At 39.7% G+C, this 23485-nt stretch overlaps 1 protein-coding gene across 3 annotated transcripts in view; it reads left to right on the forward strand.

Annotated features, from left to right (window-relative positions):
* Nucleotides 1-23485, forward strand: part of DYNC2H1 (dynein cytoplasmic 2 heavy chain 1) — a 597118-nt gene that overhangs the window by 129445 nt on the left and 444188 nt on the right. For all 3 annotated transcript variants that reach the window (XM_089687276.1, XM_089687277.1, XM_089687278.1), the window contains exons 30-37: nucleotides 442-561; nucleotides 6213-6351; nucleotides 8089-8297; nucleotides 10730-10912; nucleotides 12490-12672; nucleotides 12757-12980; nucleotides 16440-16555; nucleotides 21042-21241. In XM_089687276.1, the coding sequence (XP_089543402.1) occupies nucleotides 442-561; nucleotides 6213-6351; nucleotides 8089-8297; nucleotides 10730-10912; nucleotides 12490-12672; nucleotides 12757-12980; nucleotides 16440-16555; nucleotides 21042-21241 (1374 nt within the window). The remainder of the gene's footprint in view (nucleotides 1-441; nucleotides 562-6212; nucleotides 6352-8088; nucleotides 8298-10729; nucleotides 10913-12489; nucleotides 12673-12756; nucleotides 12981-16439; nucleotides 16556-21041; nucleotides 21242-23485) is intronic.

Below are 23485 nucleotides of genomic sequence, written 5' to 3' on the forward strand. Positions count from 1 at the left end.
TCTCCCCGCTTGATGACAGCACTGCTCCTTCCTTTACCCTTGTTCATTGATATACAGTAAAAATGAGTACTTGGCCTAACGTTCACAAATACTTGGCTTAACCCTCATGTATTGGTGCTCTGGCAGGCTTTGATGTCCAACGACAATTAGATCATATAATATGCATATAATCACCCCCTATCTATGGACACCTAAGTCCACACATTAGCACTGAGTTGAGTCATCCTGCATCAGATTAAGATTATGAAAAAAATGGAGGCTCCAGACTTTCTTGTGATGATTGAAACAAGTGGTGCTGGTTAGATAAGTGCACAGATTTTATGTCATAGTTAGAAAGAAACCTATGCTGATATCCAGCTGACAAGACAGCCATTTTCCTGCAGGTTCCAGAAGGCAGCCCCATAGTGCTTGACAGCTGACTTCAGTTCTTTTGTCTCATAGGTCTGGCTTAGTAGTTTGGCTTCCCAGATGAAGTCCACCTTACAAACATTACTGGTGGAATGCGTAGCATCTGGCAAGAAGTCTCAGGGTACCATAGACCCCCTTCGCTTTCCTTCTCAGGTAAGTGTCAATGGAGTTTCCACTGTTTCCTGATTTATGTGATTTTTATAAAGAGCTTTTTTACTTAAACAATGTTTTTACATCTTTTGTTTTTAGCACATGTTGTGAACTTAACCACTTTTAAACCAGGCCAATTCTGTTCACATACATGTAAAATCCTGCATTGTTTTTGCTGGAAAATTACTTAGAACTCCCAAACATGTAATTTTTAAGCAGAGGCCCCGGAGAATAAAATGGTGTTTGTTGCAATTTTGTGTGCCTCGCAATATTTATGCAGAGGTTTATCAAATGCAAATTTTCACGTACATAACCTGTGCAGAGAGCAGGGCTGTAGAAGGGACCCAGTAGGCTCCACTCAATATAGGTTGGCTGCAGAAAGCTACAGAAGAGGATGACGGATGCAAGACCAGTCACCCTGCACAAGGAAAGATAGCAGCAGTGTCCAGTCTTAATAAAGGAAGCTTTTGCACAGAGGCAAAGTGTCATGCTGGATTACTGCACAAATCTGGAAGGAATACACAAAGCACACCAAGATTCAAGTAAAAATACACCTCTCTTGTCTTTAGATGATATTTTCTTATCCCAGAGATCTTGGTTGAATATATAAATAACTTGCTTGAGAAAGAAAGATCTAATTAATTTTATTTACAGTAAGTAAGCAATAAAAACATGTCCCATGCCCTCACTTTGCCATCTAGCTGTACTGGGAATGTGGAGTTCTCATGAATTAAGCTCTTTCCTATTTAGAAATACAGCATGTACAGTAGAAAGGCTTTTGGTGTTCTTCTCAAGCAGTGACATAGACCTCAGCATTTGGTATTTATACATGGGAGGCTTTTCGGTGTCTTTGAAAATTTTGGTCTCCAGTGTCTCACAATTAACCTCCCTGGCGGTATTCCTGAGTGTAGCTCGGGGTAAAGTTTCAGTATCACAAGCGGTAACCCCGAGCTACACTTGGGAATACCATGTGTCGCTGCTCCGCGATCCCTCTATCACTTACCTTGTCCTGCGCTCCTGTGATGTTCCTCCTGCAGTGTCCTCGGCAATGTAATCTGGCGGATGCCGGCATCTGTCTTCTGGGTTCCGTCCCCTGCGAGCGTTGGGACGTACGTGGGACGGAACGGCGGGAAATTTTGAAAATGACAAAAAGTGACATTCACTAAAATCGCATAGTAAAACATTAGTGTATCAAACCATTTCACATACATTTTGTCCCTAGTGCTTTGTCCTGTGCCCTGCCTGCATTTTTACTGTTCTTATTGCCTGGAAACTGCGAAATGTCCATGACATCCAAAAAGCGTCCCTTTAGGTCAAAAGCGGTTTTAGACCGGCTAGAGAACAGCGATAGTAAATCAGAACCACTTGCAGAATTGTGTGATAATGATTCGAACTTGGCGCTATATTTCAAATTTCAGTGTTTTTGGTTTGATTATATTATTGAATTAAATTTATTATTATATTATTATTTTTTATGATTATTTATTAAATTTATGATTTTGTGTTTCAAATTTAACCTACCCGGGATGTTTACTAGACTTTTGAGTTATTCCTAAGAATTACAGGCCTACAATATAAAACGCCAAATTTCCATGCAAAATAATGGTACCGCTTTCAGCACCAAACATCTGAAATAATCATACCGCCAGGGAGGTTAAATAATGTCTTTGTGTGTACCAATGTTGGTGTACCTAGTGCATGTGATATCCCAGGCAGATCATTTCTTTTAGCACTTCCTTCTCTCTAAGTCAAAAGTATCTTCAGTAATAATCTTGAAATTAGACTACAAAGTAAAGTATGACAGTGTAAATTGTAGTGCCCCCTTACATTGGCTGTCAGTAGGAAGATTAGCTCCTTAGAGACAACCAATAAGATCATTAACCCCTTTACAAAGGACCTGCTTCAGTGAGACCATATACAGTCATGGCCGAAATTGTTGGCACCCTTGATATTTCTCCAGGAAATCATGTATTTCTCACGAAACGTATTGCATTAACACATGTTTTGCTATACACATGTTTATTCCCTTTGTGTGTATTGGGACAAAACAAAAAAAGGGAGGAAAGAAAGCAAATTCGACATAATGTCACACAAACCTCCAAAAATGGGCTGGACAAAAGTATTGGCACCCTTTCACAACTGCGGATAAATAAGAATGTTACAAGCATGTGATGCTCCTGTAAACTCACCTGGGGCAAGTAACAGGTGTGGGCAATATAGAAATCACACCTGAAAGCAGATAAAAAGGAGAGACGTTCACTTAACCTTTGCATTGTGTGTCTGTCTGTGCCACACTAAGCATGGACAACAGAAAGAGGAGACGAGAACTGTCTGAGGACCTGAGAACCAAAATTGTGGCAAAATATCAACAATCTCAAGGTTACAAGTCCATCTCCAGAGAACTAGATTTGCCTTTGTCCACAGTGCGCAACATTATCAAGAAGTTTGCAACCCATGGCACTGTAGCTAATCTCCCTGGTCGTGGACGGATGAGGAAAATTGATGAAAGATTGCAACGCAGAATAGTCCGGATGGTGGATAAGCAGCCCCAAACATGTTCCAAAGACATTCAAGCTGTCCTGCAGGCTCAGGGAGCATCAGTGTCAGCGCGAACTATCCGTCGACATTTAAATGAAATGAAACGCTATGGCAGGAGACCCAGGAGGACCCCACTGCTGACACAGAGACATAAAAAAGCAAGACTACAGTTTGCCAAAATGTACTTGAGTAAGCCAAAAGCCTTCTGGGAAAACGTCTTGTGGACAGATGAGACCAAGATAGAGCTTTTCGGTAAAGCACATCATTCTACTGTTTACCGAAAACGGAATGAGGCCTACAAAGAACAAAACACAGTACCTACGGTAAAATATGGTGGAGGTTCAATGATGTTTTGGGGTTGTTTTGCTGCCTCTGGCACTGGGTGCCTTGACTGTGTGCAAGGCATCATGAAATCTGAGGATTACCAAAGGATTTTGGGTCGCACTGTAGGGCCCAGTGTCAGAAAGCTGGGTTTGCGTCCAAGATCCTGGGTCTTCCAGCAGGACAATGACCCCAAACATACGTCAAAAAGCACTCAGAAATGGATGGCAAAGAAGCGCTGGAGAGTTCTGAAGTGGCCAGCAATGAGCCCAGATCTAAATCCCATTGAACACCTGTGGAGAGATCTTAAAATTGCTGTTGGGAAAAGGTGTCCTTCCAATAAGAGAGACCTGGAGCTGTTTGCAAAGGAAGAGTGGTCCAAAATTCCGGGTGAGAGGTGTCAGAAGCTTATTGATGGTTATAGGAAGCGACTGATTTCAGTTATGTTTTCCAAAGGGTGTGCAACCAAATATTAAGTTAAGGGTGCCAATACTTTTGTCCAGCCCATTTTTGGGGTTTTGTGTGACATTATGTCATATTTGCTTTTCTGCCTCTGTTTTATATTTGTTCCAATACATACAAAGGGAATAAACATGTGTATAGCAAAACATGTGTTAATGCAATACCTTTTTTGTGTGAAATACTTGATTTTCAGGAAAAATATCAAGGGTGCCAACAATTTCGGCCATGACTGTATGTGCATACTTATGTTTGTGGTGTGCTCCCAGCATAAAGACTGTGCTTTCACCGACAGCTACGGGCGTTGTACTAAACAGATGGAGCTGTGAGAACTGGCTGTTGATCTTGTGATCACTGTAATAGCCTGTGATTGGCTAGCACAGTGATCAGCAGTTATACAACCCACCCCTGTGTTTTCTCTTGTAAAATAGAGAAAGAAATGCATTGTGTCTTTTTATCTTTGCTAGAGGATTGTATAAAAAAGAAAAGTTGTGTAAAAAAATAAAATAAAGTTAAAATGGCTTGACCAGGGTTTTAGCTAGGTCAGTGTCAGGGTTTAGGGTAAAGGTTAGCATCAAAAGGTCACAATCGGTGTGATTTGAAAAAAAAAAAAGTGCTCTATGTGGTATTACTGAGATCGTCAGGAGTAGGAGATTTTGTTTTGGGTTGTGTTTTTTTTTTTCTTTCTTTTGGGCCAGGAGATCTACACAAACATTTACCAAACAAATGAAGGCTCTATTTATCCTGAAAAAGAACAAGGTATAATTCACCTGGATTCAGGACACATTACAGTAAGTTCCGGTTCACATATATACCGGTTCAAACCGCATCCAATCCGCATGGCATGTGAAAAAACGTTGCTCCCTGTGGTGCCTGTTCACATATGTCTGATGCACTGGCAGTGCGGATGCAGTGCAGTTTGAAAAAGAGCCATGTGTGATTTCTGAGAAGTGCAGTCTGGATCAGCTGTGGATTACAGGCTATTGACTTCTATGGGAACCATTTCTAAACTGCATATGTGTGAACAGAATAAGATCCTGAGCTAATCCTGTCCTGACTTGATGTAAACTTGATGTGAACCTGTGAACAACTACAGTATCAATTAGCTGTGAAACCTGAGCTTCATTCCGCACTGTTCATGTGTGAATCAGCTCTAATTAGTTGCGATGATACCTACAGTTTTACTAACACAGTTTTACTAAAGTTGCAAAACCCGTGTCAAGCGTTAAGATTTGTTTACCTTTTTTCTCAGAATAAGAAGAGACAAACCACTTGCTTAGTCCTAGAACTAGACAGGCATGCTTCATTGCCATGTGCCATGGAGGTAGAAAGTCTAAGCAGTCCCTCTTTGGGCCATTTTAGATTTGTCACACAGTGTTATCCAATGCCCACCTGTATAACAGTTTGTAATGAATAAACATCTTGGCTTTATATGTATAATTTCCCTGTTACATTGCTACCAAGTCGGGACACTCACATGATACCACAAATCTTGTATAAAAAATGCAATATGCCAGGATGCTTCACTACTCTATGAACATGTATGACAGAAAAAGAACAGAAACCAAAAAGGAGCGCTCTGTCGTAGCAATAATGTAAATGGTAATAGAATTGCATTAAAGTCCAGAAATTTCAGGCATAATAAGTATTAAAAAGTCATAGTTTATTAAAACCACAAAGACGGTTGCATTTGTTAAGCAAAATTATGCCATATTGCCATATACCATAAGCCAGATACCGATGATATACCATATATAGATCATTTAACAGCACATACCAGGCTGTCACCAATGTCCGGTTCCACATACTGAAGAGGGGGGATTCCAGCAGCCCTGGGTTCCCAGGACAGCGGATGACCGCAACCAGCAGTGACGTAAGCAAGGCCGGATTTGATGCAAAGGACTGGCGGAAGTAACCCACAGGAGCATCACTAGAGGGGCATCGGGAAAGCTGTATCTTAGAAGGCGCGCTACTTGGTGGAACTGCAAGGCAAACCCTCAGTTTTAGGCGGCAGATGGAGAGGCAATACGTAATCCAGCCAGTTAGTTGTAACGACTATATATTTCGAGGCGGCCCCCTTCGTCAGGTCACATGATAGCAGTGTGTTGCTCTCATATATGTTTGTGAAGGAATGCAATGAATACCTCTGTTAGAGGCAGATTAAAAGTAAATGATCATGTTTTATAATAAATTGCAAAATGACTTTGTGTAGCAATTATAAATTGTTTGTATTTACCATGGCTGCACCATGCATGTGTGACTAGCATGTTTCACTTTAGAGGATAATTAATCTACTTTGGCTGAGCCTATTAAATAATAATCTTTTATTCTCCTAGATCCTTTGCCTAGCAGAACAGATTCAGTTCACAGAAGATGTTGAGAATGCAGTACGGTCTCATAATCTCCATGAGGTGGAACTGGAACTTACTGCTAAACTGGAACATTATACCAGCATTGATGACACTTCAGGTTCAGGTACAAGAAGAGTTAGGGCTTGTGTAGATGGTCTTTTAGGAGAACATTCAAGCCCCTTATGCATTATATTGACGGCAAACACTGTGCAGAGCATCTGAATAGGAAATATTCCTGCTACTTCTCATAGGGAAGATTGAGTATACTAATATAACATGGATAACATACAGTTTGTCATTTCAGCATACCAATTAACAAGTGAGGGATAGTCTTGTGGCTGACCAAAGAAAAATGAGGCATTTATGACCAGCCTAACAGTTATAATTCAAGACATGCCTTAAATTTGACACTTTTGGGAAATAATTAAATTGGTGGGTTTAGTTCTGATTAAATCAGGGTATTGTTATATGTAGGGCTGGGCTCACGCTAGAGCCTTTCAGATCTTTCAATTTATGACTACCAGCTTGTTGGACAATTTTTTTTTTCACCAGTGGGCTAAACAAAAAGAAAAAAAACTAACAAATTCCTCCATTCACCTTGCTTGTGGCCACCCCCTGCTTGAGTCACTGTATTGTCATAATACACTGATCAGTCTCTGCAGCTTGGTTGCTGCTGATTGATAGACAATTTTCCAAGATGTTCCTTCAACAGAAGTCAGTTAACAGTTGACTTCTGTTTAGTGGGAGAGCTCACACACTGATGTTAATTAGTGTATGGCCAGCTTTGCACCTCCTCTCCTCTCCGCAGTGACTTATTATCTCCGCTCATCCTGCTTGATCACTCAAAGCAGTGACTCAGCACTGATCCCAGATATCAGATAACTTTTAAGTCTAGAAGTGGAAGTTTAATTAATTTTTTGTTGACAGTTCTTACTGCTGCAGGTTTCTGGCACCACCATCTTGCATATGGGAGCCGTCTGTGGCTTTCTGAGGAACCATAGCTCCTCACTGCGCCTATGCAAACTCTCACAGTGTTCTGTAAATAGTCCTGCAGCCTCCTGGAAATGTGTCATTTGGGGGGAGAGGCAAGTGAGAGTTCATCCTTGACTAGGCAAAGATTACAAAATTTGGAGCGGGTACCGAGAAGTCAGTACTCACTCCCCACTCCGCAAACGAAAACCTGTAACTCAGTTACAGGCTCGGGGAGGAAGCTGTAAACGTGCTGATACTATTCTGATGCCAATAGTGGCTTTAAACCTTCACTATACTGGAAAATGTGGTTTTATTGCTGTCTGTCTCCCACTGAGGGGAAAAATTCCCCAACCTTCCTGTTTTGTCTGACACTCAACAAATAGACAGAAACTGAGGGGCACATCAATGAAAAAAAATTGTAGACTAGATACAGATATAACTATATTTATCGCTATAGATGTTCGTAGCCCTAAAGAAGGGTGCTTTTGTAACCTCAGAAGACTATAGGTGTTTCCTGGTGAATTAAAATAAAATCTTATTCTGGACTTTATTAGTGTATTGATTCTTCAATTCTGTCAGTAATAAAAAGTTTTTTTCAGAGATGCTTTTTCTTTCACATTGTATCTAATGCTAAAAAACACGTTTTGGCTGGAGTTGGTCTTTGAAGGTGCTTTTTTTTTTTTTACCGTCTGTATTGCTTAAAGTGGCTGCTGATTTCTGCATGAGTTTATCCACCTCTGACCCTAATAAAATCCTGTTCAGTAAATACAGAAATACTGCCAGTACTATTGCTGTTGGTATTTTTCTAAAGAGAAGAGATTTATGTTCTTGAACTTGAACTCCTCTTGAAAATAAATTTCCTTACCCATCCTTCTTCCATATATTGTAGATGATGCAGGCATACTTGAATTAAAGCTGAAGGCTCTTATCCTGGATATCATCCACAATATCGATGTGGTAAAACAGCTGATTCAAGCCCAGGTATACAGCACTGAAGACTGGGCATGGAAGAAACAGCTGAGATTTTATATGTCACCCGCCAAGAAGTGTTATGTGCAGATGGTCGATGCAGAGATTGAGTACACCTATGAGTACCAGGTATTATATTCTTTCTTCCCATGCCAGAATCCCTTTTACTAACATCTTATGAGCCAGATTTTAGATTTGTTTTTCAATGAAAACCTATAGGAAAGACAGACGCATGCCCCATTTCAACCAGTCTGATACCAACTCCCACTTACTGATCTACACCACCACTCCCCCCTCCCCCCATTTACTTGTTCTTAGCTTCAGGTTTTATGGAAATTATCCAAAGGATCAAAATATTTTCTTTCTTTTTTTAAACTTTAATTAATTAACTTACCAGTATTTTGCTATGAGCACTTTGGGAAAACATGAGAAAACTATGAGGCTGATTTACTAAAAGATTTAGAATGTTCACATAAAAAAATATGAATGCTCACGTCAATTATCTAATTATGTGCAGTATGTAATCAGGGTTTTTTTTTTAAATGACTGGATAATTAAAATAAATATTCACACATTTTATTGTTTGAACTATCTTAAATCCTCAATGCATGCATAAAGAATCCTGGACATACAGTTGTGTTAAAAATAATAGCAGTGTGTTTAGAAGAGTGAGTAAAGTTCAAAATCCTTATAATAGCTTTTATTTCCATACACACAAATGCATTGGGAACACTACACAGTCTATTCCAAATCAAAATATGAAGAAAAATGTTTCAAATTTGTTATTACTTTACAGAAAGCGAAAAAAAAAGGAATATTAAGCTGTTCAAAAAAAAAATAGCAGTGTCTGCGTTTTTCTTTACAAACTCAAATATTTACTGATTAAGTGAAAAAATGCTTTAAGATTTAGCTTTCCTCTGAATCACTGAACTCATGTTTAGTTGTGTAACCGCTGTTTCTGGGAACTGCTTCACATCTGTGTAGCTTCAGGTATTCCATCCCAGGACAATTGCATTAAATTCCACAATTCCTCTGAATTTTTGGGTTTTACCTCAGAAACAAAATTTTTGATGTCACCCCACAAGTTTTCTATTGGATTAAGGTCCGTGGATTGGGCTGGCCCCTCCATAACATTAATGTTGTTGGTCTAGGACCAAGATGCTACTTGCTTACTGGTGTGTTTGGGGTTGATGTCTTGTTGAAACACCCTTTTCCCCTTTTCAAGGGTATTTCCTCTTCGGCTTTAGGCATCATGCTCTTTTCAAGTAGTTTGATGTATTCAAACTGAGCCATGATCCCTGGTATGCGATGAATAGGTCCAACACCATAGTATGAGAAACATCCTCATATCATGATGCTTGCGCCACCATGCTTCACTGCCTTTACAGTGTTCTGTGGCTTGAATTCAGTGTTTGGGGGGCGCCAATGTTTAGGGGTGCAGCCCCTAGACCCAAAAAGAACAATCTTGCTTTCATCAGTCCACAAAATGTGCCATTTTTCTTTAGGTCAGTCATTGTGTTCTTTGGCAAACTGTAACCGCTTCACCACATTTTGTTTCTTCAACAATGGGACTTTGCGGGAACTTCTTGCCAATATTTTGGCTTCACATAGGCGTCTTCTAATTGTTACAATACTCGCAGATAACTTTAGACCTTCTTTGATTATCCTGGAGCTGATCATTGGCTGAGTCTTTGCCATTTTGGCTATTCTTTCTTCCATTTGAATGGTAATTTTCCATTTTCTTCCACATCTTTCTGGTTTTGGTTGCCATTTTAAAGCATTTGCGATCATTTTAGCTGAGCAGCCTATCAGTTTCTGCACTTCTTTATATGTTTCCCATCTCCAATCAACTTTTTAATCAAGGTACGCTGTTCTTCTGAACAATATCTGGAACGACCCATTTTACTCATATTTTCAGAGAGAAATGCACTGTAACCAGCATGTACAACATTTGCTGCCTTCCTTCCTTAAATAAGGGCAATAATTACCATCTGTTTTTCAAAGAATGAATGACCTCACTAATAGAACTCCACACTGCTATTATATTGAACACACACCTTTCAGTTAATAATTCAGTTACACAGAATCAGCAGCATGCATGTCATGACTGTTGGGTCTGTTGGTTTTCTATTACTTTACTTCACCTACTAGCAAATTATTTGCCACGTAGAAATTTAATTTGTACCAAAAACAATGACTGATCTGGTTAGTGATGTTGGACTGCTATTATTTTGAACATAACTGTATAGGAATGCAAGCTGAAAATGCTAACCACTGAGCCACCAAGACAAAAAGATCCAGGCTGGATTTTGTGGGAAAAAACTAATTTCCTTTGCACCATATCATGATATAATACATTAGACCATAAAATTTGGAGCTCGCTGCAGAGAAGGAAAATTGTGGTACATGAAGGTTTTAAAGAGACACTGTCACAATATCTATGCAGAGCAAAATGACAGAGCCTTGTAAGCCCTATAAGGCCCACCCTCCCACTTTTGCACTTTGAAAAGTAAGCATGTTTGTTCTGTCAGATTTTACAAAGGTATTTTTTTTTCTTCCAGGGCAATGCACCCAAGTTGGTATACACTCCTCTGACAGATAAATGCTATCTTACGCTGACTCAGGCCATTAAGATGGGACTCGGAGGAAACCCATACGGCCCTGCAGGAACTGGCAAAACAGAATCTGTGAAAGCCTTGGGTGGACTACTGGGACGACAAGTTTTGGTTTTCAACTGTGATGAGGTAAAATGCTATTTTTGTCTAATAAAAATGTTGGAAAATCTTATCAATAAATTCATTTATTGCTTGTTTTGAAATAGGTTGCCAAATATAACATTAGAAAATGCCATAGCTTGAATTGGACTGATTGATGAATGAGAGATTTCAAAAAGGTCAGGTCCTTCCTAAAGTGGAACTAAACTGTGTCTGAGCAAAACAAACTGAAAATGCTCTTTCGTTCATTTTTAATATTCAAAACAAACTCACCCATCCATCCACATGTCTCCATGCTTTATTTTGTTGAGAAATCACTTTGAAAAACACTCCCCCAGCATTTCTAGCCACAGTCATCTTGGGTAAGGGCAGATGATTTATGTAGCATACAATTCCTGGAATTCATCTACCCTTAGCTCAGGCATGCCTAAAGGAGAGTTTATGTAGCTGACTATGTCGCTCCTCCAGATGAAAGAAAACAAATGCGCATGAAGACCCCTGGAATGTATGAGAGAAACCAGAAAGCAACTGAAAAAATGTTTAAAACAAATAAATATAATATATAGTACCTTCCTATCTATTTGCTAATACTAGCATCATAAAAATAGTTAATGTTACTTAAGAAAGTTTAGTTGCACTTTAAGGGCTTATGTAGACAGGCGCTGAAACTCGCGCGTTTGAAACACTTCACGCGTTTTAATCTCGCACCAAACACAGCTCAGTAGATTGGATGACTGTTCTAAGGCTTTGTTAGTCCTGCTTTGCAAATTAGTATTCTGAATGGAGTAATATTACAACCCCATTCAAGATTTCTTTGCTTTCCTTGTCCCCTCTTCGTAGATTCACCCTTTATATTTCTCCTGGAGATCATTGTCACCGAGTCAGAAAATGCTTTCTAATAGGGACTGCTGTTCAAGTGACAACTGTCTAAGAGTGGAATTCCCCTGTTTAGAAATGTCCCCGATGGTACAAGACTGCAAGAAATGAACTGTTAGGGGGTTAGCCATCTCTTGATGGCTGGGCAGATGCTGCCCCCCCCCTCCCCAATCCAGTCACATGCCTGGATCAAGATTTTCATCACCTTGAACTATTTTGTCCCCCTTGGAGCCAACAGGTTTTTGGACTCTAATCCATATTCCATCTATACGTAGGCTAGCACTAAGATTTATTATAATCTCTGTTAATCCTTCTCTTCTCTGTCTTGAACTAGAAAAAAGTTTTGGCTATACATACACTGTAAATTACTTATTTTGTAGCCCTGGTATATTCAAGAGCCTGGTTTTGCCCCAAACTGGGTTTCTCTGCCCCTTTGTATTTATCAGTTTAAAAGTACAGTGACAGGGACCCATGCTGACCATGTGTTTCACATGATAAAATATGCTACATTGTTTGGTTTTAAGAGGACCTCTTTGCTCCTGTGACTTGGGTGAAGTGTATGCATCCTTTTCAACACAGCTGCAGGTCCCTTGTGTTTTATATGTGCTACGCCATGGGAAATGACTTCAAATAGCCTGAATATCTGAGCCAGTCATACTTATGTATAGTTTTTGTGATATCAGTATAAAAGTAAAGACCATGACATGTTCATTTTTGCATGTTTCTCCCAGGGTATTGATGTAAAATCCATGGGAAGGATCTTTGTTGGGTTAGTGAAGTGTGGCGCTTGGGGTTGCTTTGATGAATTCAACAGGCTTGAGGAAGCTGTGCTTTCTGCTGTCTCCATGCAAATTCAGACCATTCAAGATGCTCTGAAGAATCACAAATCTTCCTGTGAACTTCTGGGAAAAGAGGTAATCGTCGGTTATCATGGGATATTTGTATTCACTAACGGATGCTTAGGTATGTGTTTTGACTTTTTTTGTTTTCTTTTTTAGGTGGAGCTAGATCCTAATTCTGGTATTTTTATAACTATGAACCCTGCTGGCAAAGGTTATGGTGGGCGCCAAAAGTTACCAGATAACCTTAAACAGTTATTCCGACCAGTCGCCATGTCGCGACCTGACAATGAGCTTATTGCCGAAGTCATCCTCTATTCAGAAGGGTTCAAGGAGGCTAAAACACTTGGCAGGAAGCTAGTGGCTATCTTCAACCTAGCAAGGTAAATATCCTTCAAAGTTATTTAATAACAGTAACAGCTCAGGAACTACCTATGAAATCCAGTTAAAAGCTAATTTAAAGCTGAATTCCAAACAGGTATAGATGAATCAGAGTAACTTGCGAGCTACAGGTGTGATAATTACTAGAGGATCGCAAACATGAAACACATAACTACAACTGTGTTGGAAATATCTACAAATATATGTTGCGCTCCTAAATACTTCTCAATAAATACTAATTAAATTATTACCATTAAATTAATTCAAATTATGATATAAATAACTAATAAAAGTGTATAAATACCAAAAAATATTTAAATAGATAGTTTCAACTAATCAATCTCCTCCAAATAAATATCAAAATAATTCCACATGAAATACTCCTCTAAAAAACTTTTTTACCAAGTGCTCATAAATCATCTATTAGTGACATGATGTACTTACGAATACCCTCAATTTCATTTAAATTCATAATACCCTCATTTAATATAATAAAAATAGTAAACCAACTAATAACCAACTTTGACCTATCACAACCCCCTGATGAAGCCACGTGATTGGAGGCGTAACGCGTAGGGGAGGGGCTACGTCATCACTCAGAGAGGTGCCGCACAACACGATAGACGGCAGGTGTATGACTCAGACGCCAGCAGAGGATTTCCAATGGGATATTGCGTTACTTAAACCTGTGTAATGTGAGTTTAATACTTGGATGGTGGGAATAAAAAGTTTTAAAAGGTAAAGCACTATGTCCTCTATTTCTTCCTGCATGCGGAGTAACACAAGGAGAGGATAATTAGGAGGTCTGGGATAACAAAAGGAGTGTGTAATCCCTGAGGGGATAATCAGCCACCAGAGGATACATCCATTACTCCTAAAGGAAGGATCTCCCTATTTCAAAAGTATATGTCTAGCAGGTTCCAGGGAAAGTGAACCGAAAGCGTGTATAGCCTAATTGCAGGCATCAAAGGAGGTGAGCGCACATCTTCACTATTTGAAGGATTCACAAAAGTCACAAATTGAAGAACAACAAGCACCAAGTCACTATATATAAACAATTGTTTATTCAATGGAACTATTATTTTGATGATATTTGGATTCATACTAATCACTATTAATTATTTATGAGCATTTGGTTATTTTTATTTATGGGGGATCATCTAAATGCGTTTTAGTTGAGGGTTATTAGTTGGTTTACTATTTTTATTATATTAAATGAGGGTATTATGAATTTAAATGAAATTGAGGGTATTAGTAAGTACATCATGTCACTAATAGATGATTCATGAGCACTTGGTAAAAAATTTTTTTAGAGGAGTATTTCATGTGGAATTATTTTGATATTTATTTAGAGGAGATTGATTAGTTGAAACTATCTATTTAAATATTTTTTTTTATTTATACACTTTTATTAGTTATTTGTATCATAATTTGAATTAATTTAATGGTAATAATTTAATTAGTATTTATTGAGAAGTATTTAGGAGCGCAACATATATTTGTAGAAAGCTGAATTCCAGTTATAGCAATTTTTACGTACTTACACTGGTCTGTTTTTGGACCAATGTAAGTATATTTGTGTAATGCCCGTGGGTTTCCCAGGTAATTTAGAAATCACTATAGGGGACATTGCTACTCCAGTGATCTCCACTAGCTTCAGGGTCCCATGCCGAGTGGCTACCCTTCTGCATTGTGAATATAGGAGGTTGTTTACTTGGCATGGGCACCATTCAGGGAACACTTTGAGCCTTCTCAGTGACTGCAGGCCGTTCTGTGATTAGCCTAGGTGAAGAGACGGGGTGGTGATCTCTTGCCTTATTAGTGGTTAGGTTATGTAAACGTTTGCATTTCATTGATTTAAACTGTAATAAACAGGTAATGAGGTTTGACTAAAAGCCCTGCTCCAGACCAATATAAAAGACACAAATTAATGCAACTCTGTACATCCTTAAATGCATTTAAATGCAAACAGTGTAAGAAAACATACAGTATATACAAATATTACCACTCCAGATTGTCTTACAGATCATCCACAGGATGCAGGTAAATACCTATGAGGAACCATTCCTCGCTGCAGTATCAAAATACAAAACAGGTTGCACTTCCACTTTTTTTTTCTCACCAAATTATATTGCAATTGAAACAAACTCACAAAGCCAAACTGTAACACAGCACTCCTCTTTTGATGTGTTTCTTTCCAATACGGGCTTAGTCAAGGGCTTCATGACTAATCCACTATTGGGGACAAATGATTTGAGGAAGTAGAAGGTCTGGTGGTGAGCAATGTGTCACAGTCTGACTTTGTACTCCTTGTAATAAAGCTTGTTGTATATTAAAGCCTAATATCACATTTATTTTCCATTCAAATAGTTTGTTTGACCCAAGCTGGCCCATTCAGATTATTTACTGCACTAACAGGTGCGCTTTCTGTGTGCACTGCATTAACTGTGTTCCTGGGAAAAAATAGTGCTGCTCAACCATTCAAAGAAAGCTTGTGTTCTATGAATGAATACAAAGCTTCCTCTGATTGACTGAGGCAGAGTTTGTGGTGTCATCAGTCTGCCTCCCCACTTATCCATAGAATACAAGTCAAAGAAAAAGAAATACAAATGGACTTTAAAGGCAAAGAAACTACATACACATTATTAGATAAAATCAAAATTACTATACAATAAACCACCAGGGTGATCCTGTGGGGATTTTTCCAGCGCTAGAATGTCCCTCACCCCTCCCATAGGATCATCCTGGTGGTTTATTGTATGTCTTATCACGGGTTTTTGCTCCTTATATATGGTGGGCTTTGGGACATTGCAGGGATATTGTACAATGATCTTTTAATTGAACAATGTTTTTGTGACGCATTGTCAAATAAAGTAATTTTGATTTGATCTAATATTGTGTATGCATTTTCTGTGCCTTTTAAAGTCCATTTGTATTTCTTTTTCCTCTTTGACTGGTCAATTTAGGACATGGCACTAGTGTATATATTCCATGGCAGTGACCCAGTACCCGAGGGTACCCCAATCCCCTTTTTTTCATAGAATACAAACCTTCCCATGAATGGCTGAGCAATACTAGGAATCTGCTTGCTATGGGAGCACACCAAGAAGATCAGGAGCGCCGGTGGGGGACCCGATAAGGGGAGTATCAGGGACACTCTATGCAATAGAATTGCCCAGAGCGGGTTAGTATAAGCCTGTTTTGTTGTTTAAAAAAAAAGTGTTTACAATCATCCTAACTGCAGTAGCAAAAAAAAGGCAGGTCTCCTGTCCTACCAGACAGTGCTTTACAGTGTGGCAGAGCTGTTCAAATCTCAGAGACTGGTGTACAGGAACAGAAATCCTATGGCAGGTAAATCAGCTCCCTGATAAGCATTTAATTTCTATATTTAGCGGTTTGTCTGAATTTCAGCTTTAAACAAAACACATCTTTCAGAATGTACTTGAATCTTTACATTGCAGGGAGCTCCTCACACCTCAACAGCATTATGATTGGGGATTACGTGCACTGAAGACCGTCCTCCGAGGATGTGGGAATTTACTTCACCCATTAAAGAAAAATGGAATGAAAATCAAAAGTAAGATAAATATGTACAATTCATGTGTGTCCAATTTCCATAAGACATAAGACCAGCTGTTAACACACAATATTTTAGAAGCTCCGATGTGTGCAGTGCCTAGTAGTAACTTCCTTTTGTAGTGATATCACATACTGGGCACTTGAAAAGCCATGTCCCGCAGCCATGTTGTTCAGAAATCATAGGTCGGTCATGATGGTTTTGGAGAACGGGGACACACTGCAGCAGATAATTTCTAAGAGTGGACCTCTATAGTCTTTTAAATTAAGTCACCTTTCTGCATGGTCTGGAATTTCAAAGAGCTTGTTATCTCAACTTAGGAACAGCAGGTACCAGTACACAGGCATGTACCAGAGCTGTAAATATCTATTTGAGAATCTGGCAGGGTGTCAGGCTCTGTCTGCTATCCATAAACATCTACAGATTATCATTTCACTCTGGGGAGAAGTGGAATTCGCCCATCATAAAAGAGTCACAAAATTATTCAGTGCTGTCACCCATGGTTTGTAGGGCAGTCAACTCCATTAGGAATACAGCGTGCCATAAAATATTGTACCCAGGGCCAATGAGTATCGTAAAGCTTGCCAGGCCTGCAGCGACCTTTCAAAGACCTCTGCCTCACAATTTAAAACAAATCTACATACAATTCCTAAAATCAGACAGGACCAAGTCACATTAAAGGATGTTAAAATTTGGGAACATGTTACTTGTTCCACCTGTTTTTAGGGTGAAACATGTAACATGTTCCCAATACTGCAGCCACTGCCCGATTTCTCCCCCCCCCTCTGTGACAGCAGTATGGGGAGAAGTTCCATGTACTAGCTGTCACTTTTTAAAAACAGATCGGCCATGTGGGATTCTGCCCACACAGCCATGTCATTCATTCACAAAGTTTTGTGAATAAATGAACTACAAGTCCCGACAGCCTTAGCGACTGGCGGCTGGTAGTTCCTCCTGGGTGACAGGTCTATTTGAGAGACCCCGTGTTTGGTATCTCTGGACACAAAGTTCAATGCTGAACAATAATCTACCAGTTTCCAGAATGCAACTTATAAATATTTAAAGATATTAATATCGGTATAAAACTGTAATGAATGGCCATGGTACAGTCGTAAACATAGTGACATTCATGGCCACTCCTCAGCCGCTTAATTGGTCAGAGCATTTCAGTCAACACCCCCCCCCCCCCACTGACAAGAAAAGGGGGCTGCCCTTGCAGTTTGGAACAAACACTTGTCATATGAGAGCCAATGTACTATCTTGCTTGATTTATTGGACTCTGCTGCACCAGGACTTGATAAGTATTTTTCATTCTTCAACCTTTTGTTTTGCTATTGCAGTGTTGTCTCTTTCTGCTCTTTGTATTACCTTTTTTTGTAAAAATTTTCTTTTTACCATTGTTTGCCTTTTGGAAAGTGTTAAATTGTATCTAATGCCCTAACGTAGAGCCCAAAGAATCCCTGTCTCTTGAAGAGTGCTACTGCCTGGTAAATCTCTGCATATACCTGTCTGTAGTGACAGTGTGTGTTACTGACGTTTATTCTAAGATCATATACTTGCTATTGCTAGTATTGTGAACGTTTCCTACTTCTCGATAAAAGTCTCTGGTAGCAGTTTTAAAGAGTTTATTGCTTAGCTAACTAAACTATTGCTTAGCTAACTAAACCTAGTGATGATCACTCTGTCTGTTGGCAGTTAGATTGTGGTCTCCCGCAAACTGGAAAATATTTGTGCAGGATGAGGTTGAGAGTGTCATTGTTTGAATCAGTGAAAGAGCGGTGTGCGGTTGACCAGTTACTCCTTATTTGACCCTGCTGTTGTTAATATTGCAGTTACTACCTCACTGAAATAGGGCATTTTAGAGCTTTATGTGCATGTATAACCTAACTTGATAAAATGTTACTGTTTTTAATCCTAATATATATATATGTGATCCCTTGCAGCCATTTTTCAGCACTTCCTGTCTATATGCAGCACCTCATTTCTCTGGACAGGTTTCTTGACAATCGTGTAACATTCCTGTGCAGTGCAAGCCATCATGGCAACTTATAGGGGAAAATTTACTAAAACCGGAGCACTTAAAATCTGTTGCAGCTGTGCATTGTAGCCAATCAGCTTCTAACTTCAGCTTGTTCTGTTAAGCTTTGGAAATAAAATCTGGAAGCTGATTGTTTTCTATGCAGAACTGCACTAGTTTTTTCACTCTCCAGTTTTAGTAAATAACCTCTATATTCTACAGTACATTGGGGAGAGCGTGTGACACGGTAACAACACAGGAAAAAACATCAGTACACAGGGAAAGAACTTTTGTCGCCCAATAACAAAAAGTGTCTGCGCAATGATTTGATAGGGCCACCAAGTATTATTTCAATGAAAGTTGCAGATTTAATAACTTTGAAAATTACTTTAACAAAGCTTATATATAATTTACTGAAGGGATAGTGTATTACTGAAATCGCTATTATGCTAAAGAACCTTTTCCAATGAAAGTTGTAGAAACATTTTTCCTTCATACTAACTACTTAAGTTCACTTGCCAAATAAGTTTCACGCAGAATTACACGTTTCAAATGTAGAAATGAAACCAGCGCTCAAATCTTCATGCAGACTAGGAAAACTTTAAATGCCAAACGTTGAGGTGCGGCCCTTGGAGGATCGGGAAATCTTGGTACTGGTAAACAAAAGCAAAACAGGGCGCACTTTCATCGTGCATTACCGTGGTGAAACACAAATTTATTTAAAAGCATATAGATGTATACTATATACCAGTGATGGCGAACCTATGGCCCATCTCAGTGGGCACGCCAGAAAGAAGAGGAAGATGAGCGCACAGGGACCACGCACACTGACCGGCCATCCAGATTTCGTCCACAGTGGACCCCCATCAAACTACATCTCCCACATGTCTCTGGGGCCAGGGTGGGTGTGGACGAGAGGAAACGGCTCCTATGCGGATCTGGCACCAGGGGTGATGTAGCCGGGGATGGGCGTGGAAGAGAGGAAGAGGCTCCCACACTGCTCCGGGGCCAGGGGTGATGTGTTCAGCGTGGATGGGAATGAGCTGCTGGGCTGGAAGCCACACCGACACTGCCAGAGGTGAGATTAACTGCTTGCAGTGTCACCCATCAGTGCCCAGAAGTGTCACCCATCAGTGCCCAGCAGTGTCGCCTGTCAGTGCTGCCCAGCAGTGCCACCTGTCAGTGCCCAGCAGTTTCGCCCATCAGTTTCGCCCATCAGTGCTGCCCATCAATGATGCCCAGCAGTGCCGCCGATCACTGTCGTCTGTCAGTGCCTCCAGTTGGTGCTATCAGTCAGTGCCGCTTATCAGTGCCCATCATTGCTGCATATCAGTGCATCATCAGTGCCTCCTCATCAATGCCCACCAGTGCCGCCTCATCAGTGCTACCTATCTGTGGCGCCTCGTCATTGCCCATCAGTGCTGCCTATTAGTGCAGCCTCACCAATGCACATCAAAGAAGAAATATTACCTGTTTGCAAAATGTTATAATAGAAGCAAAGAAAACCTTTTATGTTTTTAATTTTTTGCTCGTTTTTTCATTTATAGTGCAAAAAATAAAACGCCCAAAGGTGATTAAATACCACCAAAAAAAGCTCTATTTGTGTGAAAAAATGAGTGTTGCATGACCGCACAATTGTCATTGTCAAGTGCAACAGCACTGAAAGCTGAAAATTGGTCTGGGCAGGAAGGGGGTAGAAGTGCCCGGTAGGCAAGTGGTTAATTGCAGTGTTGGCACTTTGAAATAAAAAAGTTGGTTTTGTGTTGTAGTTTTGGGCACTCGGGCTCAAAAAGGTTTGCCATCACTGCTATATACAGTGTAGACAATGTCTTTTAACACACTGATTTATGAAGGTTGGTGCTCCCAGTGACTGTGCATGCAGCCTTGTGCTGTCATCTGTTGGTGTGTTACAAAACTAGTCTTCAAATGTTTTGATTCCACCTTGTATACCTCATATTACAAGATATCCTTTCACTTCCTATTTACTCTACAGGACAGGAAGTGAAGGAAAACCAACATAGTGAGACGTAGATTGCATCAATGTTAATCATTCCATTCAAAAAGGAGAAATAAAAAGTTTTGGCTTTCAATATAATTTAATTTAGTTTCTCTTTGTACCCTTTACTAGTCTCCAATAGCTTGTAAACCCGAGCCTGAGAGAATTAGACCTGGCAAGCATTTACCACGCATTTAGCAAGCAGATTTATTGAAGTCCATAAAGCACCCTTCACCTCTAGTTTGGGTATGTTGATTACAGGTCCAGCTGCAGCTTTGAACATACTTTTAGCAAACTTTAAGCATTGACAAGCCAAAATTAAATAATGCCTATCTGTATGAAGCTTCCCAATGTGGTACGAATTGCTCCTTATTCAATAGGGTGTGAGAGACTAATTATCCATTTCCTTTGCTTTTCTTATGTTGTTTTACTGATGAACCTTTAATAATGAAAAATTGTTGTCTGTCTTATAGTTAACGAAAGCCATATTGTGGTTCAGGCCCTGAGGCTAAATACTATGTCAAAGCTGACATTTGCTGACTGCTCCCACTGTGATGCTTTGATTAAGGATGTCTTTCCAGGGATTGATTTTAAAGATGTAGAGTACTTGGAGTTAAATGCTGCTTTGCAGCAAGTCTTTGAAGAGGCAAATCTAGAAATTATACAAAGTCAGGTATGTGACATATAATATCAAAATTGTTTTTAACGTAAAAGCATAAACCTTTAATCTTTCAACTTTTCTTATTTTTCATAACCCTTTGTGGGTTGGAGGGTCACCGTCCTTGCAAGCCAGTCCAACCCTCCTTTCTTCCAATTTAAGATGCAAACTGTTCTTGGGAAAGTCATTGAAATTTCTAGTTTAGAGGGAAATGTGGTTCTTCTTGTGAATTCTGACATGATCCTGACAGGGCATTTTTACAGACAGAAATTTGGGAATGTGGCATTTCTGTAAAGACATTGCTTAAAGTGTTACTAAACCCACAACAGTAAAATCAGTCTGTATATGCAGTAAAGCATGTTTATTATACTCCCTGTGGAACTTAAGGGGTTAATCCTCTGCATTGTGTAAAAAGGCTGTTTGATCCTGTCTTCTCTGCCCCTCCTCTTGTTTAAATATCAATGCTGATAAAAAAAGACTGAACCCATAGCTCTAATGCACATGCTCAGTTCAGTGTATATTGCTAGAGAGCTTTTTTTTTTGTCTTGGGAAGAGTGCATGTGATCAGCACAGTGCCAATCAGCATTGTCCAGACAGAGGTCAGGGGTTTTGCATCCTCCTAGAGCAGAAAGAAAACTTCTACTAGCTTTAACCAGTGCTCTGCTGAATACTGATAGAAGTCACAAGACTGCTCTGACCGCTGATGAGAATAGGTATTTAGCAGTTTATAATTTCAAAAATAATTGCACTTCCATGTTCTGTGTACTGTGGGATATAGTGAATGCAGGGTCCTGGGTTTAGTAACACTTTAAGTAGCAAATTTGTTTCCTCACCTTTTTCTCACACTAAGCTTAATGAAACCCCTTCTGTTTTCCAAAATAGTTACATTCAAGGCATACCATGAAGGAAAACTATCACAGTTGCTTTGGCTCTCAACCAAAGCCATCAGGTTGCTGATGTCATAACTGATTACAAGATGGCTGCTTTCTTAGCTGTAAAGGATATGTTGGTTTATTTCCAATTTAAATTTTGTTTTCAATTTAGCTGTTCATATTTTCAGTATTCCTCTGTAATATATCATTATCCTGATTAATCAACATAATTTAGTTTCATAGCAAAAAATGTCAGCATTACTATTTCTTTCTTGTCTGTTAAGAGACATAGGAAGTCTTAAACCTTTGGGTTATACTGCTGCCTACACAGGGATTGGATACTACCAAACAAAAAACCTGTAGGTCAGCCCTGGGATAACTACTACCAGCATTCCTTAGTTTCACGTTAAGTGTCTTAGGAGGAAGAATTTATTTCATAAAGTCCTCTGATTCAAAGATTTGGCTTTTTTTTTTCTAGTAAACTAAACTATTATTTGCTTCAATTGAGATTCATCTCCCTGTAGCTGCAGGAGGTCTTGCTTGCTTGTCTAAACTACCTTTGTGATGTAGGAGCGCTAAACCAGATGGAGATGTGTTATAACGCAATGGGTGGTTTACGGTCCTAGAGACTGCTCTCTGGCAACTCTGGGGTCTTGCTGGACCCCCAGAGAAGTTTACTAAAGTCTTGAAAGAATGGGAGTGCCACACCAGCTTGTACAGTCCTTTAAAAGATTTGTATTCATTTTGTAACAGCCAACGCATTTTGCTGGGGCCAGCTTTTCCAATCCAGGTGCCTACATTATCGCATTTTTAGCCCTGATGTACAAGCTAGTGTGGCGCTTCCATTCTTTTGAAACTATCTGGCATTGTTGTCCTCAGTCTTGATCTTTGATCTTATAGGCGAGCAGACCCAGCTGTATGTGACCTTGCAGGCTAAGTCTGGAAGTGACCCTCGGGCTCTGGGCTCCACTTAAGCACTTTGCAAACTAGCGGTTTCCAGGTCCAAAGCCATAAGTATGGCCTTTGTGTTTGCTCTTTCTCTGAAGACTCACCTGTGTGGGTAGGCCATTAAGGCCGTCTTTGCATCATGAACTCTTTCAATTTCTTTTAGTCACTGGACACTTAATTTGTATTACAATGTTTCCTACTAGTTTGCAGCAGAAGGATGTATCTGCTTCATCTGTTGCCAGCCTTGGACATCAGGTCCTGCAGGCAGCTCCTTGAGCTGAAGATGGTCTTTTGTTCTTGTATTAGCTGTTTTTGGGTATGTTGTCCACCCCTATGTTGCACTGCTTTTGGAGGTCCCAAAGTTTTATGACCTCCTGTGTCCCTCAATGGATGAGAAAGAAAAAATAAAATTCTTGCACTCCCAATAGAAACCATTTCT

This window comes from Staurois parvus, unplaced genomic scaffold (assembly GCF_062004578.1).
Source record: "Staurois parvus isolate SC_StPar_1 unplaced genomic scaffold, SC_StPar_1.0 ptg000422l, whole genome shotgun sequence".
NCBI classification, from domain to species: domain Eukaryota; kingdom Metazoa; phylum Chordata; class Amphibia; order Anura; family Ranidae; genus Staurois; species Staurois parvus.